This window comes from Choristoneura fumiferana, chromosome 24, assembly GCF_025370935.1.
Source record: "Choristoneura fumiferana chromosome 24, NRCan_CFum_1, whole genome shotgun sequence".
NCBI lineage: Eukaryota > Metazoa > Arthropoda > Insecta > Lepidoptera > Tortricidae > Choristoneura > Choristoneura fumiferana.
The window spans coordinates 14,580,086-14,600,479 of NC_133495.1; the positions used below are offsets into that span (position 1 = coordinate 14,580,086).

At 36.7% G+C, this 20,394-nt stretch overlaps 2 protein-coding genes across 2 annotated transcripts in view; both read right to left on the reverse strand.

Moving 5' to 3' along the window:
• Positions 1-2,080, reverse strand: part of Rhp (GTP-Rho-binding protein rhophilin) — a 214,970-nt gene extending 212,890 nt beyond the window's left edge. Inside the window, exon 1 of the mRNA XM_074106219.1 lies at positions 1,843-2,080. The gene's annotated coding sequence lies outside the window, so the exon portion shown is untranslated. The remainder of the gene's footprint in view (positions 1-1,842) is intronic.
• Positions 2,081-3,813: 1,733 nt separating this feature from the next.
• LOC141441475 (locomotion-related protein Hikaru genki-like) lies at positions 3,814-14,178 on the reverse strand. The gene is made up of 7 exons (XM_074106228.1): positions 13,897-14,178; positions 13,152-13,312; positions 11,948-12,121; positions 10,831-11,025; positions 9,902-10,072; positions 8,540-8,684; positions 3,814-7,626 (listed from the first exon to the last, which is right to left on the reverse strand). Exons 1-7 carry the CDS (start codon positions 14,100-14,102, stop codon positions 7,341-7,343), a joined length of 1,338 nt encoding a protein of 445 aa, XP_073962329.1. The 5' UTR covers positions 14,103-14,178; the 3' UTR covers positions 3,814-7,340.
• Between the last annotated feature and the right edge of the window lie 6,216 nt (positions 14,179-20,394).

The window sequence follows — 20,394 nt, forward strand, 5'->3', positions numbered from 1 at the left end:
ATCCTATTAGAAACAGGATAAATACCTAATGTCGATAATAAATAAATAAATATCTCGGGACAATTCACACCAATTAACCTAGTCCCAAAGTAAGCTTAGCAAAGCTTGTGTTATGGGTACTGAGCAACGGATAAATATAATTATACAGATAGATACATACTTAAATACATATTAAACACCCAAGACCCGAGAACAAACATTCGTATTTTTCATACAAATATCTGCCCCGACACGGGAATCGAACCCGGGACCTCAAGCTTCGTAGTCAGGTTCTCTAACCACTAGGCCATCTGGTCGTCTAACCTATACCAACTTCTTGGCTATTTCACACGTGTCGGTCATTTCTAGACATGTGTACAGTCAACTACAAATATATTTATAAATGCGGCCAAAATTACAAAAAATATGTATAAAACTTTAAATTAAATTAAATAAAGTCATGTTTACTTACATATTTTTGTAAGTTCGGTCTTGTCGATCTTTTTGTAGTTAACTGTACCTGTTTGTAGACCGTAGTGCGGCATAGTTATGGAAACCTGTGCAATTTACTTGAGAACTGCGTAGTCGGTAATGCCCATATATAGAATTATGTATGTACCAAGTTAGACGCAATAAGAGATGAATAAAAACTATATCAATTACTATGCGTATAAGTTCATCATCATCATCATTTCAGCCTATATACGGCCCACTGCTGGGCACAGGCCTCCTCCCAGAATGAGGAGCTTTGGCAGTTCCTACACGGGCAAAGAGCGGATTGGAACCTTCACACACACCATTGAATTACTTCGCAGGTTTGTACAGGTTTCCCCACGATGTTCTCATTCACAGTAAAGCTCGTGGTAAACAAATGTAAATTCGCAGATGAATTTCGAAAAACTCAGACGTGCGAGTTAGGATTTGAACTCACGGTCCTCTGCTTGAGAGGCCATAAGTCAAACCCCTCGGCCACCACGGCTGTTATATACGTCATTATAAGTTATACAAGTAGAAGTAGGTAAATCGCTGAAGAGCATTATGAAAATTAAAAAATAAAAGTTACATGTAAGTACTTAATTATGACAGGTAGCTTCATCTCTAAATCCCTTATTTTATTTACCTCTCTTTAAATCTCTGCTTAAGGAGCACTATCTGTCATGTTGCACGTGAATGTTAAAGTTTTTATTTATATATTTTTCTTTATCCATCTAATATATCTATCTATATTTGTCATTGCTCTAATATGCTGTTGTTTCTGATGAAAAAAATTGCCTAGAGCTCGCCTATTATTTCCGATCCAATTTTTTTTCTGTACTACCTACCTTAACTATAACTAAAAGATTACTAAAAGAAAAAAAATGGGTAGGTCGGTAGGCAGAAACGAATCATTTCAAGTTAGGTAGGTACTAATGCCAGTTTAAATTATTTTCAATTTAAAATTATGTATAACAGGGTCCGATTTATCAATAATTGTACTAACAACAAAAAAGCTTATAAAAACCTGAAGTAGAAAATACTATTGTAAAATCGTTTTTTTCGCCCGTTAATCGAAAACCAAACAAATTGCAAATTGCAAGCAATACCTGCACAATTTGATCTTGGCGGTTCGGTCGTATTGCGAAAACCCTGTTCAGGTACTGGCTGAAAACTACGACTGTAAAATCGCTATTCGGAAAAAAAAAACAAATTGGAATTTATTTTTAATTTTGTTTCCAGCCAGTAACAACTTGTCTAACCTTATTTAATGCCCGTAAAACAAAAGCAGTGTAATAAGTGGGTAGGCTCTTTTGTATAACGGTCAGGAATGTTATCTAAATTAGAAACAGGTAAATCCATGTCCAATGACTAAAACTATTAACTTACTTTATGAATTATCGCCCTTATCGGCTACATTGCAACACCACAGAACCACAACACAACACTAAAAACATATAGTATAACGCTTCGTAAACGCGCACTGGACAGATTTTTAAAACTGAAAATGGAGCACTTTTTTAAATTTTCACAGTCGGCAAGTACGGTGGTGCGTTTTGGCGCGAAAACACGTAACCCTTCGAACCGTCTGGCGCGTTGCACGCTCCGCGCTTAACTGGAGTTTTCAATTCTACGTTCGAATCTGATACCCAGGAACGAAGTTAAGGTGCATTTTCAAGAACGCATCGCTGAATACAACATACACTGCTGCATTGTATACCGCGTATTTTAGTTACTTCAGTTCTGGGCCAGTAATGTATTATCTGTAAGTGTTTGTTATTTAGTTGGTGGCATATAAAAATCACAATAGATGGAACAGATTGACTCACAACCTCTTGATTGCGTCATTTATTATACTTGATTAAATGCTGTTGCTCAAAAAGCAGTCAAATAAATAGTTTAGTCGTTGCTTAGTTGTTATGTAGTGGAACTAGTCTATGTCAATATTTAACTGTTGAGAAGAAGCATATATATAAATGGTTATAACATTTATTGTGAAAAGGTTCTATAGAGGGACAGTATTAAACTTATACTTAACGATGATATATATTATACATATAATAATTATATATATTAAAGTTACATTATAATTACCTACATAATAATAAATAATAATTATAATGGGGTATGATTTTAATGATTACCTAATAAATGCGTTTTCGGCGACCTAATAAATAATATTTGTTCCTAAAATAGTAGATCTGTCACCTAAATTGAATCACCAAATAATATTTTAATTATTTTTAATATTTAAATTGTTTAAGTACAGTGGGGACGCGCCCGTAGAACCCTATTCCCACCGGCTTGCCCTATATTTTCAAAATAGAACAACAAGACTTACAGAAGTTAATATGAAAAATGTAAGCGATCTTTGCTTCGGCTTTACTACGGAAATATTATCTGACGTCACGCCATTGGTACTTACTTCACTTTTCTAGTTCAAATTTTATCACCGGTCTATATGCCTTACTAATAGGCACAGGTCTCCTATAAAAATGAGAAGACTTGGGCTATAGTTTCAAAAAGGGTCCAATGCTAATTGGAAACTTCATACACCACCAAAGAATTGCTTCGCAGGATCACAGGTACATACGTACGTGTAGGTTTTCTATAACATTAAATTAATAATTAAAATACATATTATTATAATATGTACTACTATGAATGGAATTCACGAAAGTTTAAAACGTTATAGACATCATCTCAGCCTATTTACTTCCCACTGCTGGGCACAGGCCTCATCTCAGAATCATCATCTTTCAACGCGGGCCCAGCGGCATTAGTGACATAGGCAGGTTAAACTACGATTTTTCAAGAAATAGGGTAAACCGTGTCACACACTACGCAGATACGATAATATTTTATCTGCGTATAATAACTTAATGATCTGAAACTATCACACACTACGCAGATATACATAGACAGACATTCAGTCTAAATCCTTCAAACTGAGTAGACTTGTTTTTTGGTGCGGATTGTACATACAGGATGTTTTCGTGTTTATCTCTTCTAGATTTACTCGCGTGCAGCGGGGCTCTCACATCAACCTGTATCTATCTGCAGATAAAATACCTACTATACCATATTTATATCGGCAGATATTATAGACAGATCAATTTATATACGCAGATAATATCTTTGCCATCTTTCGATATATGTCGGTGCCCACAGATACTTCACGATAAAATATAAGTTATCTGCGCTGTGTGTGTTAGTTCATTGAATTATATAGGGAGCGATATTGGCAGATATGCGTTTAGATACAGATATCTTATCGTATCTGCTTAGTGTGTGACACGCTTAAGTATTTTTTCTATACGAAAGTACAATTTAAAGACAAGTAAAATAAAACAACAGCTGTCAATTCTCCTTATATTTAATTTCATTTTATTTTTTTAATGGGACTGAATTAAATTACGTGTAGGTATACCCAATGAGACGTATACAACGATTAAAAATGTAAATACACGAATATGTCTCCAAGTAAAAAGATATGCGGCCTTTTCGATATGCATGAAATTGAATTTAGTTTTTAGCTCAAGTTCAAATTCTTTGTTGTTTGGCAATGAAACAAGTTGTAAAACTACTCGGAAATGAAAGGACAGGAATAGATTTTTGCGCTAATAAAGTTCGATACAAATGATTTAGGTACCATCAGCCAAATAGTGCTCTATCAATTTTTAAACAAGTTCCTATCAAACGAACATGTCGCTAAAGTCGAACTTTCAAGTTGACAGACACGTCTATTGGCATTATTGTTTTATGACATGCGAACGATTATCAACTTTAGGGTGGTAGACCATATATTTGGCTGATGGTACATATCCGATAAACTGTAGTAACACTGTAGATCCAAATAGAGTTCAAATTAAACAAGTAAATTATGACAGATAATACTAGTGTAAACATTAACCCCCTTATTCATATAACTTAACAAGCCTATGTTAACTAACAAATGCTTTGTCCCTTTCTAACAAATACAAATGTCGAAGTGACAGATAAGGACAAACGAATTTTAGCGGCATTTTTAACTAAAATAGGTTTGATTGTCGTTTATGAATAAGGGGGTAACAATTAAAAAAATCTAAGAAATTGAATTTGAGCCAATTTTATAATTTTAAATATTTCCAAATATTTGTGCGTGGCGTTGAGTAAAGTAGCTTTTATTAATAACTATGATTTTCTAAAAAATAATTACAATCCATAATTATTATCTCTTTGAAATAACTACTTTAAACCTAGATGTTTTTATATTTTATCCTATTGATCTTTGGCGAAGCGGTATTTACATTTTTATTTATTTGGAATGTACTTTTGAAACAATTTTAAATTAGTTAAAATAGTTAGTTGAGTATTAGTAAAATAAGCGATAAAATCACAATTAATTTTTTAACGCTTTTGATTAAATTTATCAAATCCTTTGAATTAATTCCACACTAAAACTTTTCCAAACAAACCCAAAAATAATAAGATAATATGTTATTTACAATTACACTTTTTACATTGCACAAGTTTTTTTTTACATAAAATCTTTCAATAATAAATTATTTTTAATCTTTTATCATATCACTAAGTCACTTGGTAAACCATTCATTTAATTTTAAATAAAAATAATGATTAAGTACTGTTTAACTATAAAGAAAATAAACTATATTCCAAAAACTGTTCAAGCAACTGCTACATTTTGTAAGTACCGACTGAATCACATGGTATAGAATAATCGCATTTAGCTTTCGCTTTTAGGTACATTTTAATCACATAATGGCCACTTGCTGGGAAAAAACGAATAGTGTTTAACCACCATAAACTCACTTTAGTATTATTTGTTAATGGCTACTTGGTGGTAACACATAAATCTCGAGTTAGCGTTAAGCTCAGTTTTAGATTTATTTTTTCCTGCAAGACGGCCTAAGAGATGTAAATCACGATTACTTTTAATGTGCTCCCGATATTTTCGACACATGATCTCGGGAGGTAGGTAGTCAGGTAGACAATTATTCTACCCACGATCATGATGCATGCAATAGGGATGTTGACACCATTAAAAAATAATTCAAAGACACGACTCGAGTAATAAAACGCTTTATTTTAGCCCTGAAAACCAGATTAATTTTCGATTAACTGCAAAATTAGATTTTTTGTTGCTTTAAAACAAATAAATAGTTAGTTGATTGAGTGTGCGAACAAGTGACGTCATAAGTTGCCATTTCCATTCAAACTCTATGGGAGAATTGTGCTTTGACAGCTCATAAAAAGTACGTCAATTGATTGGTGGTGGCAACATCCCTATTCTGTCGATATATAAGGAAATCATTGGTAATCATTGTCTACATTCCGTAACAAATTTAAGCAGTTTAGCAGTTTCAATATGTGTAAAACTGTACTTAAAGCTTATTTCAGGTTTAACTTTCCCTGCAAATGGCATTAAAAATTGAATCAATCATAACTAAATCGAGTTCGTAATTATATTCCATAATTCTACTCACTTTCGTTAATTTGACTAATTTCCAACGTTCTCCAAAAATTACTTTAAATTTTAGTACCTTGTCCCATAGAACCTTACGTTCGAATATAAACAAGTATAACAATGTCTAAGGGAGTCCAAAATCGTTTAGAGCGCCTTTTCACTTGCAGAAAAGCTAGGCAACTTTATCATGCTATTGTTTATTATTTATGTAATTAACAATGTCTAAATTAAGAAACAGACTTATAACATTTCACATCGTAACTAGTGAAAATGCTGCTAATTATGCGCAACGTAACTTCTGGTTTAAACAATGAAATGTCGCTAGATGGCGTTAGTATCGTGGTATTTAACCAATGAGGGCTATCGTTTTTTGTCTCACTAGATGGCGCACTGTTGCGTGAGGTTTTTAAGTATGGCTTTCAAAGTCTGTTATTACGGGCGTGAAAACATAGTTTAGATTAAAATCATATTTAATACACCTTAAAACCGTACCATAAAAATATCGAGCATGCCACAGTGTTGCATAGTCCCCGTTTTGTTCGGAAAAAGGGAGGACAAAGTTTTCCGAAAGACAAAACTGTCTCAAAACACAGACATTCATTGCCCCGGCACGCATATTTACCATAATTAATTTCAGATATTGCAAAATATTCACAAAATTATTCTAATTATAAATAAACCCGCGTAGCTCACCCAAAAACTATGAGATTTGACATTTCGGAGACCTCACGCTACACTAGCGCCTCTAGTGGCGAATTCATACGCGATAGCCCTCATTATGAGCAAACGTCAAACGTACCTCACCATACTAACGCCATCTAGCGATATTTCGCCTCTGTGAAAACCCTCATTATTCAGCTTGTAGTATCCAACGCGGTAAAGATATCTATGCTTTGTCACTATTCCTCCTTTTCTTACTATGCGAGTACGAAAGAGAACTAAACTAGGAGGGAGTGACTTAGCAATTCTATCAGACGTTAATTACTCGTTCAGTTTCCAACAAATTTCTTGCTACAGTTTTCTCATGATCGACTAGGCTATAATATTAAGTATTGTTGGGGAAATAATTAGCCCTTATAATAGTCGCCACTGTCTGTAAAATGCAGTCATTTCGCTTTAATCCAAGGCCTTTTACTTTCAGAGCTTTAAGTACTTCACATTACAATTCAAGTCTCTCACGAACTATTTTTTTACCTTTCTTCTCCGCTACCAAATAGCTGTGGTAGCAGAAGAGCAAAGCTTTAAGTACTTCACATTAAAATTTACACATTACAATTTAAGTCTCTCGTGAACTACCTTTTTACCTTTCTTCTCCCCTACCAAATAGCTGTGCCCCTAGCAGAAGAGCAAAGTAAAAAGATTTTAATTCTCTGACATGACTCAATCAATTATATAAACCACGCACTAAACACATCTGAAATTACCTCTCAGTATCTCTTCTGAGCAGTCTATTTACCCTAGAAATTCTATTTTTATATATCTCAATAGGCCCCCTGTGTAACAAACGTGCCGCGGAAACGCGTGTCATGGCGGCCTTGTAGCTCTCCGGCGACAAAATGGCGGGCGTTTCGTGCGTTTTCAAGATGTCCTCCGGCTCGTCGGATAGCATGGCGTCGACGTCGCCGTTAAGCATCGAGAGAGAGTCTGAAGATGTGTAGTTGGAGCCTGGTGCGCAGAGGGGAATGGCGTTAGACCATTTTCTGTTCCTGTATAAAAAAATAAGCAGGCATTAACCTAGGTCTTGAGATAAATGTTTATTTTTCTATCGTTTTCTAACTTTGGACACAAGTTAAAGAGTCCAGGGGAAAAGCGATAAAAGTAGGTACATTTTATTTTTTATTAATTTTGATTGCGGAGTACCTAAGGTAAAAAGTAGTAAGTACAGTCGGAGTAAAAAAAGGTTCGTCACCCTAAGATCTATTTTCCTTTGCTCAGTATGAGCGCTATTCTGCTTTGCCGATTGAGTAGGACATACTGCGTTAACCTAACCTGTCAACCTGCTAAACATAATCAGGTGACCATAGCAACCCTACACCCTACCACTACACCTTGGCACTGACAAACACTGACAATTAAATAGAACATTATTTGATTGAAACTTTTACGAAGTTGTTTATTTAAAAGGTTTTGTATTGATATGAAACTAAATATATGTTAGAGGTGTATACTATTTTGACCCTTGTTATCATGTCAAGTAAGTATAATTTGATATGCACTTGTCTACTTAGTACTTTGGTTTCAAAACCTACTACTAGTCTGACTTTGTAAAGGAATCAATTTAATAACTGACGATAAGGTTTTCCTACCCCCACTGTACATACCTACTTAGTACCTACTTCATTAGTTCATTGTTCATTTTAACAATGATTTTTAGATAAATTTATAATGACATTTCTGTTTCCATAGGTAATAGAAGGAAAAGATTACAATTTGATCTCTTCATTTCTCATTTTAAGTCATTGATATATTCTGTCCTCGTAGGTGGCGGTAGGTATCTAAAAAAAACACTTTTGAGTTACTTATACATGACACCCCCATGGATGTACAAAATAAGTAACAAACACAATTGGTAGACATCATCATCATCGATGTCAACTCCATGGTCGAATTATAACTTACTTGAGACACCGTAGCATCGGTGCCCCTTTGAGCTTGTACCCCGGCTCGCAGGTGAAGCTAACGGTCTCTCCGATCTTGTAGTAGAACTTGACGGAAGACATCCGCCCGGAGATAGTGGTGCCTGGGTACGTGCAGGCTTGCGCACCTGAAAACAAACAAACCGATTCCATTCTGGATTAGTATTAAAACACCTTGTACAAACTGAATTGTGACCCATCGTGGAACCTTTTCATAGAAAAAGTCATAGTGACATCGCATATCTTGGCAAGGGAATTCATTATGACACTTACTGTGAGAACGTTCTACGGTGGGTCAGGTAGAAGTACATTACAGGAAAGCATTGGTCCTGCAACATAATTTTCAATGACACTGCAAGCAAAGCGCTGCAAGCAGTGCTCCGTGTCTGATACTTAGCTCGTTCCAACTTGCGAACCCCTAAAGGGCTACAACACGGTTTTTCAAAGAAGTACTTGAAACTATTTCATATACTTTCGTATCCTTGTTACAAATAAATATGAAAATTACCAGATGTAACGTACGAGCTCAAGCGGCAGTTTGAAAATACGATTTCTGGTTACGCCACCTGTTAGGCGACTATTTGAAGACATAAGCTCGGGGGGGGGGGGGGGCCCTATCCACCCCAGTATGGTCTAGTGCCCACCCCAGGATGTTGGGCTAGCCTGACTGTACATTGAGTGTCGACTCTGCTTCATCGCATCGGCCATGGCATGTCAGGGGCCAGGCCCCCCCTGAAAAATAACCCTAGATAGACTCAGGCCAACGAAAGCTGTCCTAGACAAACGGCAGCAAATAAAAGAGGCTGACAACACTTGCTATACACAGATTAAACGATGTTGACACTTAGATATTTATTTAAATTTTCCAGATATTAAATTATACTTGAGACAAGCTGCATCAACATTAATTATAGTAATGTGTGAAAGTTGGCGATGCACCTTTGTCAGTGCCCATTTACGTACAGTCCAGACGCATCAATTTTTGGACCATTTTGACCAGATTGGCATTGAATATATCTTCTAACATTTTAATTCTAATATAATCTTATAAATTTTCCATTTTGAGGATGGTAGGAGGTTGAATAAAAAAAAATGTATTTATTTCTTAAAGCAGAAATATCAAAATTATCTAAGCCTGCTTAGGATGACAATATGTCAATTTTGACAGTCTCAAAAATGATACCAGATTAAAGTTTCGTAAAAAATGCGTGGACAGCTTTCGCTGGCCATAGTCCACGCCACCGAGTGAGGATAGACAGAATAACCGTTGGACACGGGCGTACCCTAACTGCACGTCAATGCATAAGTGATGGAATCACTTCGCTCAAAGCCAAATGGTACTCACAAGTGGGTGGCTTGTCGCTCCATCGGCCGCTGTCCTGGCACACGAGGATGGGTCTCCCGTGCAGCGTGTGCTCAGGGTTGCAGTGGAACTGCAGCACGTCGCCCGCGCGGTACGGGGCGCGCCCCAGCACGTAGCCAGAAGCTGGTGGTGGCAGCGAAGGGCAGGACACCTCTGGAAGGGGACAAATGAGGGGGAAATCATTGTCAAGCTGTTCTAAGATGTCGAAAATACAAACTGAGACATGGATGCACAGAAAAACCAGAAAAAGAGACCAGCACCGGGAATCGAACCCAGGTCCTCAGCAATCCGTGCTGCGTGCTATAACCCCTACACGACTGCTGGACAGGAATCTAGACACGAATTTTTCCTATGCAAAATATCAAACAGAGCCACACGGTTGAGGGCAGACTTTCAGCTTGGTAGTGAAATGAAATTGGTGAATAATGTAGAACCCGGCAAAGTGGTCTGAAAATCAAGATCACTATCATATATTTTTAATGCGGCACAAGACATCCGCAATATTAAAGAAAATATAAGGATTTTTTGCTATTTTCACTTGTGATTCAGGCGTCATTCATAATGTAGTTGTGTGTTAGTATTGCATTAGCCCTTACGAGCGGTTCGCTTCATCTTTCCTAATGCCAACCTGCTAAGAAATGGGATTCGCTCCCATTCGTCTGTATTTCCAGATAGATAATACCTTGTTGTTGGCAAAGTGGCGTAAAAATATAATTGATTGACTACCTTGTTGGTCTCTTCAAGGCTACGTGCCTCCTCAGTCTTTATTTATAACCGAAGGGTTACAAGTTCTCTATGTTCTTTCAGAAGCTACCTTCCATAATTTTGGTCCTTGCTTTTAAAATATGAACTTCCGAAAAGCAACGCCCGATATTTTATATAAAGACCTTAAATAAAAAGTCGCCACCCACCTCTGCAGATAGGGAACGGCCTGGCCCAGTCAGCAGCCGGCAGACACACAGTCTCAGCGGCCCCGCTGAGCGCCCAGCCCGCCGGGCAGGAGAAGGCAGCCCGGCCTCCCACACCGCGGGAGACCACGGACACACGAGGACGCCTCTCGCCCTCGTTCAGAGGTGAATCATGAACCACATCCCCGCATTCTACACCTGGAAAGGGGGAGACAGTGTTTATTTGTTTATTTTACGGATAAGAACTGTCAAGTTAAAGTTAGAAAAGTTTTTCCATGTCAGTCTTTATGACATTGGCATAAGATTGATTTTGACTTGGCCTGTGTAAAATCTTATTTCATTATAGGTGGTAGAATAAAAATAACACACTAAATGCACTTAGTTTGTAGTCCAGATGACAACTAGTTGTAAGGACTAAAAACAATACCACTCCTTGCAGTCGGGTAAAAATGTCGGGAAATTTCAAATGTAATTTCGCACATGAATTTCGAAAAAATTCAGAAGTGCAAGCCAGCCACGAAATAACTTTTGGGAATTCCCACGGGAATTTATTAAAATTCCGGATTTTTAATTCAACTGCTGGATGTAATGATTTAAGCGTGCGCAGCCGCGGGTAAACACTAATTTATGCTAAACTCGAAAACCATATTCTAGAGGATACTCATGAAGCTTTGTTGTGCCCCAAACGGCTTGTTAGGGTCAGGGATGTAACGGATGTGGTTTTATCGGAACCGAAAGCGGAACCAGATGTTTTCAATTTAGTTTATCAGAACCAGAAACGGAATCGAAACCGAAAACGGAACCGGAACCAGAAGCCTGAGTGATGCGGACTACATGTTAAGGGTAGGTCTACTGAACCTGAGGGTCTATTGCGTAACGTTTCTAACACTCGCGATCACAATTAAATGATAGTTTTCGCATTCTGTTTGTTTTTGATGTACGCCGCTCATGTCCAGTCGCCGCGGTAAGCATTGTCCTTCGATATAACTTCCGTTTCAAAAGTAACGGAACCGGAACCGAAACGGATGTTTAATATCAAACGGAAGTTCCGGCTTAACGGAAACGGAATCGGAGCTCCGTAATGTCCCTGGTTAGGATCTACTGTGCCAGGTTCACTTACTCTCGCAGACGGGCAGAGGCGCACTCCAGTTCCCAGAAGCACGGCAGAGCAAGCTATGCGCGCCCAGCAGCGCGTTCCCATTGGCACACGAGAACCGGATCTCTGTGCCGAGCTTAGTTCCCGAGCCGCTGGCAACCAGGCCTCGGCGGATGGGCAACGGCGGGCAGTGGACATCTGGGAAGAAAATTGTTGAAATAGTGACAGGTGTTTTAGATTTTGGATGCAGTGAGTTTATTTTCGGCGTTCCATAAATGGAAAACCAGAAATCAGTAAGAGTTTGAACAACTTCTAAGTCCTTGTGTAAGTACTTACTTTTACTTTATAAAGTACAAACCAAATTGTAGTAATGACTGCCAAATATTGGTACAATAGTGGAGTACATATTTTTCAATGAAATAAAAACTTACTCGTAGTTATTAAAATAATTTCCAAAATAATTAAACTGAGAATTCTTCGGACTCTAGAGCTATGTATGTATTGCAGGACTACAAGAGACGAATAATTTTCATTATTCAATGTTAATGTTTCTTTGGAAAAAGTTCTTTTCAAAAAGCATTGAAATTTAAGGTTACATAGTTTACTTACAAAGTATATTACTAGATATTGATTAAAATCCACTGATCTTATTTATTTATCATTATATATAATTTGTTTGTATTTTATTTCTGTTTTTGTTATTTATACCTGTTTTATGTAAACTTGTTATTTGTATGGTGTGCAATATAGACATTGTCTTTAATCGGTTTTAAGGAATTACGAACGAGAGTCTTATTTAGAAGCCGAAGTCGAAGACTGAGTGCTTTATAGTCGATGTTTCGTAATTCTTTACCGGTAGGACATACAATGTTTTTATCACATTTGCGAGAAATTTTATATTTGAAAGAAAAGTTCAGCTTCTTCCAAATATTGGCGATACCTTAGGTGCGCTCTTAGCAGCGTCGCCCTCCCTTCAGCATGTGCCTGAGCCGCGTGTGCATGTGGTCCTGCTGCTACACCATGCGCAGCACCATCAGTACGGGCACTTTACTCATTGACCGACCTTGGGCTTCATGACAAGAAAATTTGTACGGCAATGACTATTTACCGACCACGGCTTCATGACAAGCACATTAAGGTGTTTTATTGGGGGGTTGCAACCAAGGTATCCTGCATGTTTCGACACTGTTTACGAGCAAGTGTGATGAAAAAGATATTGTAGACTGACCTTCTACTATAATCTCGACCTGGTGAATCTGTCGTGCTGGAGTCTCGCAGCGGTACACCCCCGAGTCCTCCTTCGCTGCTCCGATGATGCTCAGCCGGTACTCCAGCTGGCTATCCCGGCCAGGGTCTGTCGTCCACCCTTCTGTGTATTTGCGTTCCGGACTGAAGAAGTCGTTAACGTTGTATGAAGAATCAGTCCAACATTTTACGGTTTTAGACTTAGCGGGTGAGATTATGGGGTTTAGATGCAACAGCCCGATAATGTGGGAAAATCAGAATAATTAGCTTGTAGCATCCAGCTGTTTTAACGTGAAATAATAACACACACAAGACACACTCACACACACATACGCACACCCACATTAAGCACTGAAAATTTAAGAGCTGGTCACGATTTTGAATGGGTCCTGACTGTTGAATTTTAAGCTGCTTAAAATAGTTCTAGAACTCGAATAAACTTAAATAGATCTGGATTACTCACATCTTAAATCGAGTTCAGCTCGACATGTATCGGGCTTCGTAGCCCTTCCTCTTCCAGCAACGCGACTCGGTGGCTGCTGCAACACGCGCAACATAGGGTACGAGCTAAACTCGACTTAAGACGTGAGTTATCCGGATTAATTTAATTAAACATGATAGTTGTAACTTGTACACCACTAAACTTTTTTTATTTTTATTAGGTACCTATCTAACTGATGCTAAAAACCGCACCATAACCCCTTCCGTGGTTATAAAGCTATACTCACTCCGGTATATTAAGCGTGTAGTTCCACTTGGGGTTTCCGAACCTCCTCATCCACAAGCACTCCATGTGCAGGGACACGCCGGGGTACACCAGCAGTTTGCCGTCGTTGGTCTGCGCGATCGGCCCCCCGCTGTACCGGAACAGGATCGTCGGGGGCTTCTCCACTGAAAGGAGGGAGGAAGAACGGCAACAGTCCACACTGAACATGGCTCAGGCTGTGGTGGGTTAGGGCCTATGTACGCGGCGTTTTTAAAAGGAGTATTGCGGGTTACCGCAATGTTATGCTGAGTGGGTCCATTTTATATTACTTGATGTTATAAAAGTTTTTTTTTTTTTTTTTTAAATAGCTCATACGACACCTCCTAAGTATACTGGTACAAGTGCATAATCATAAATTTACAGGAGAGCTGTTCAAAGGTTCCAAAACCTGTAACTTTCTCATTTGATGATATAACTTTTCAAAATTTTGCATTGGTTCCAAAAAATATTTGCTTTCTACCTGTATTCATGGAATTTTGAAATTTCTTTATAGTTTTTGAGAAAATTGCAGATACACTACTATACGCGTATTTACATCTTGTAGTTGTGCGGTATACTGAGCTAACTACCACTTGCTCCAGTATACGGCGTAATGCGTAGATTACTGATCTAACGATATTTTAATATTGTATATGAATTTTTTAGATGAAATACTTATATGGCTTGCAATGAACAATAAACAGATGCTCTTTACCTTCATCTATTGATTTATAAACGTTTTTATCACTTGCATCAATATACGCTAACATTAGCATGCCACTTGTACCATATACCGCTAGTAATGTTTTAACGTCCTATACAAAATACAAAATATACCTTTATAAAAAACCTCACTTGAAATATAATGGTTTATTAAGAAAGTAATTGTTAAGTGCTTTAATTAATGGAAGCACATTCAATGGATTCGTATTCCTGTTCAAATGTGTACTCGTATTTTATTGTGAAAGGTTCCTCATGTGATACATATATCGCATCGCACCATTNAAATAGAGCGCAAAACATGTGGAAATGCCATCTTTGCCATAAGGATACCAATGCGAATAAACCAAAGATACATAGTCTGCCCATCTGCAACAAAAAAGTCTCAACTGGGACATTAAAACTTCCTGATGACTATAACCATATAACGATCAGAAAGAATAAGAAAGTTCAACTTTCCCAGTCTTTTGAAATCACATGCGATTCGGAATCTGACTTTCAAGAGTCACTATTAGGTGATGACACGGCACGTAGTCTGCCCAATCTATCAGAATCCGAGGATCAACAAGCAATAGACTTTAAATTAGAAATTGCCAATCTAAAAACTCAACTCGCTAGTGCTCATGAGGAAATAACCCGTCTGAGTGGCGAACTTAATGATATTAAAAAGAACTTGACTGAAAACCAAAAAACAATTGAACTTTATAAAAAAATTGCAATGGAAGTCGGACCCAGGCGCAAAACTCCAAGTAAAAAAGTCTGCACACCGGAGCGAATTTACAGATCACCGATTCATAACAGTAGAAACAGTAAAGATGTTAAAGATCCAGAATGCGAAAAATTTCAGAAATTATCTCAAACAGAGAATATTATAGTCAACATAAACTCGGAGGCTCAAGGTCATATTCCAAAGACCAGCACACCAAAGAAACATCTATCCCCAGAATATACAGCAGCTGATTTAAAGAAGCCCAAAATGAAGAAATTTTTAGTCATCACCAGTAATAATGTAAATAGAATTTTGCCTATAATGAGCAAAAACAGTAAGCTTCAAGAATATGACTACTGCCACTTCAGCAAACCAAATGTAGGGGTCATGGATCTACTGAAGGATATTGGATATCAGTTAAACGCGCTAACTATGGACGATTGCTGCGTCATCCTGATTGGAGAAGCAGATTTCCACAACAATAAAGACTACAGGGGTTTAGTGAAGCATATAGGAGATACACTTGCGCAGATCACTAATACCAATGTCATTATTGCATGCCCAAATTACATATGTGGCAAACCTATTTATAACACTAGAATAGAAATATTTAACGAACTGTTGCATGGTGATATGCATATCCATAGTCGTCACTTTACCTTTGATTCAAATTTGGATTTATCATTGAATATGTTTTCGCAAAGAACGGGCAGACTAAATGATCTCGGAATGGAAAATATAATGCACAAATTGATAGAATTTGTTTCTTCTGGGTTTTTTATATCCAGGAAAACTGGATCAAAACAGATAAGAGACGATAGAAAGACCAAACAAAAAAAATATCTGACTACTTTCCAATGAAGAGATTTACCGACAAAAACCTAGGAAATACTAGAGATATTTTTTTCGTTGATAACAAAAAGGTAACATTGGATCATAAACACTTGCATTCAGATAACACCTGTCCCGGGAAACAAAACGCTAAGGTAAAAACTATGCAGAAGTTCAATATTCTACATCAAAACATAGCGAGCATCCTTAAGAAGAAAGATGAATTAGAAGTAGTTTTATCAGAATACCAAAGCAAAAATGAACGGATTGATGTGGTTTGCCTCACTGAAACTTTCCTTAAGCGAGGAACGGAAGGTAACGTAATGCTAAATCAATACAAATTGGCCACATCTTGGTCTCGTGAAAGCGAGAGACGGGGCGGCTCGTGCATCCTCATCCACAAGGAACTGGAACATATTGAATTAAAGATCTGTAATGATATTGCCCGGATACATGTGTTTGAGTGTTGTGGTATCCACTTGGGGGGTTCAGATGTTTTCATAATTAACATATATCGAACTCCGTCATCCAATGTTCATACTTTCTTGGACCTGCTTAACTCCCTTATTTCCAAAATAAATAAAAAACATAGAAAAATAATCTTATGTGGAGATTGGAACATTAACATATTAAATTCAAGTCAAGCAACAATAAGACTAAGAGACATATTAAACAGCCACAACTTGGAAATCCATACAAATTTACCAACGCGTCAATCCACTTGTATAGATCTCATTGTCAGTAACATACCGCAAGCAATCGGTCGCGTTGACCAACTAGCGCTTTCTGATCATAACACAGGTCAATTGCTGTCTTTTGTTTTGAAGAGCTATACTGCTTCTAAAAATTGGTTTGAATATAAGAGAGATTTGGGATCGGAAAACATAAGTAAATTTGTAGACTATATTAACTCCCTATCTTTTCAAACCATACTTACAAAATTTAATGCAAATGACGCTTTTAATGAGTTTCATGATATTTTGACTTTCTTTTATGAACAATGTTTCCCAAAACTTAGGATTAAGACTTCCAACAAAAATAAAAAATGTCCTTGGATAACCAAGGGTCTAAAAAGAAGCTGTAAACAAAAGCGCTATCTCTACATCTTATATAAAAAATGTAAACTCCAAGAAAAACATCTGTTTAAAAGTGGATACACTAAATATTCAAAAATTTTACAAAAATGTATTAGTAAGGCACAAAGACTAAGTAATAAAAAAGTAATAGACACTGCTAAGAACAAATGTAAAGCAACATGGACTATCATTAATCGTAACATTAGAACAAAGTCAGTACATAGGGAAATAGATACAATTAATTACAAAGGTCAAATTTTTGACGACGCCCAGGATATAGCGCAAATTTTTAATAATCATTTTATAAATGCTACGAACGGGACAGTATCTGCGAGAAACGCAACCACAATGAAATGTGCTCAAACAAACACTATTTTTATAACACCTGTAACAGTAAATGAGGTTCGTCAGATTATATTATCTCTGAATAATACAAATTCAGTAGGTTATGATGGCGTTTCAACAAGGGTTTTGAAAATGTGCGTGGATAGCGTATCAGTACCTTTGGCTCATCTTATTAACTTGTCGGTTGAACAAGGAGTATTTCCTGAGCGACTTAAATATTCAATTGTTAAACCTATGTTTAAAAGGGGAGACCCTACGAATGTGGATAGCTACAGACAAATTACGTTAATCCCTGTAATATCAAAAATATTCGAAAAGGCTATGGCCAAAAGAATAATTAACTTTATATCAAAAAATGGTGTCCTACATTCTGACCAATTTGGTTTTCAACAGGGCAAATCAACATCTCTTGCATGTTTCTCTTTAGTGAAATACGTCTTGGAGTCCATTGATAGAAATATACCCATCGTGGCAGTATTTTTCGACATGTCTAAGGCGTTTGACTATGTAAATCATCAGATTCTTTTAGATAAACTTTATAAATGCGGGATTAGAGGTAAGGCTCATGATTGGTTGTCTAGCTATTTGGGTGATCGCAAACAATGTACAGAGATAACAAAAATCGAAAACGGGGAAAAACTGTCAGCCCTATCTGAATATTGTGATAATAAACAGGGTGTACCCCAGGGAAGCATACTGGGGCCACTGCTGTTTCTTCTGTATATTAATGATATTTCAGATGTCACAAATCACAAGTGCATATTGTTTGCAGATGATACCACATTATTATTTAAATGTTATGATAGAGAGATATTTGAGACTGACATTAATTTGGCATTAAGTAAAATAATTGAATGGATGGACATGAATAATTTAAAAATTAATATAACTAAAACTAAGGCAATACAATTTAAAACATATAGAAGTCAAAAACTTACGTTAAATTTAACTTACGACAATAATAAAATAGATATTGTTGATTCCACGACTTTTCTGGGAATAACGCTTGATGAAAATTGTAACTGGAAAAATCATGTTGATGTTCTGTGCACGAGAATAAATCGCTTTGTGTTTGCACTTTACCGTTTGAGAAAGATTTCTTCTTTGCAGACAGCGCTTAACGCTTATCATGGCTATGTCTCATCCGTTTTGCGTTACGGTATCATAATCTGGGGCAACTCAGTCGAAATCAACAGACTGTTCATAGCGCAAAAAAAATGCATAAGGGCGTTGTGTGGCATTGGCAGAAGGGAATCTTGTAGGCCAATGTTTAAAAAGCTTAAAATTCTTCCTCTTCCATGCATTTATATTGCTGAGATGTCACTTTTTGTAAAAAATAATATTGAACACTTTACTAGAGTATCAGATGTCAATCCCCAAGCTAGGAGCAATCGAAGAAATAAACTACTAGTTACAAGAAATAGACTGGCTCTTTGCCGCAACAACGTGTACAGCATGGCGATCAAAATTTTTAATAAACTACCGCCTGCCTTATTAGAGTTGCCAATGCGAAAATTTAAATCATTTTTATTAAATTGGCTTATGGCTTACAATTTTTATAGCCTCAATGAGTTTTTTAATTTAAGGGAATAGTTTTGATTACATACGACATTTATTTTATTTTAATTCTATTGTGACAATTCTTATGATATTGATTTTGATTTATAATGATAATTTTGTTTTCGATTGTGTATGACATTTTGCAGTTTTGATATTTGATCTTAATTAATTTTGTAACCTAGATTTAAGTCAAATTTTTGCATGCCTACTGTTAGAGGGCAGCTAGCACTATTGACACTTTTATAAGTTAATACCTTATAAGAAATTCCAACATCGTATTTATCCACATAGTGCTAAAGCAAATAAATAAATATTTCATATTTATTTATTTCATATTTATTTGAACCTTATTTTTCATAGAACTTTTTTAAAATTGATAGACCATTTATTTGGCTGATGTTACATATATCCATACAGTCGGAAACATAACCCACCATCACACAGTCGAGTAAAAATGATTTTTTCTTGTTTTTTTTTTACCGCCTTCCATAATCAGATTTCCGTCTAAATTTACCTAATAAGGTTGTATCGATGCAAATCAGTCATGTCACTAAAAACACCCCAGATTTAAAGAGAACTTTCACCATAGAAATCAGCTTTTTTGAAAAGTCACTCCTTAATTACTTTCAAAGCTAATGACTTTCCCCGTCATATTGTGACCAAGGGATGCAATTATCATTGCGTCTCTTTCCTTGTATAGGTTTGACAAGGATCGCGTCATAAGTTTTTGCTGCCTGGGAAGAGGATATGACGTAATTACTTGAAGTGCTCGGTTTTGTCACGTTACATAAGTTTTTAGAGACATTGCAGTCAAGTCTGAGTAAACGGATGTGTTCAATTATATCTTAGCTTTATGATTTGATTAGTCTGTCAAAGTTAGGTCAGAGTTTGTCGAAACATCAATATTAAAAGTAGTCTTTTTTTTAGGTATTTTTTAAGCTGTAGATTTTCTAAAAATAAATAAAAATAGCTTTTTGGTAAAAAAAAAAACATTTGGAATACAAGCTTTTTCTGATTGTATTTTACTGGTATGTGTGAAGTTCCTAATCCGCATGCGTTGGAACTACGAGCCCTCTCATTCTTAAAGGAGTCCTGTGGCACAAAAAAACTAATTCGACAAAAAACCATAATAATTTGGGAGAAAGTCCAAAGTTTCACGAGAGTTGGCTAAGAAATGAAAAAATGTAGAGGAAAACGGACATACGAAAGATTTTTTGTCCAAGCTGTAACACAGACGATT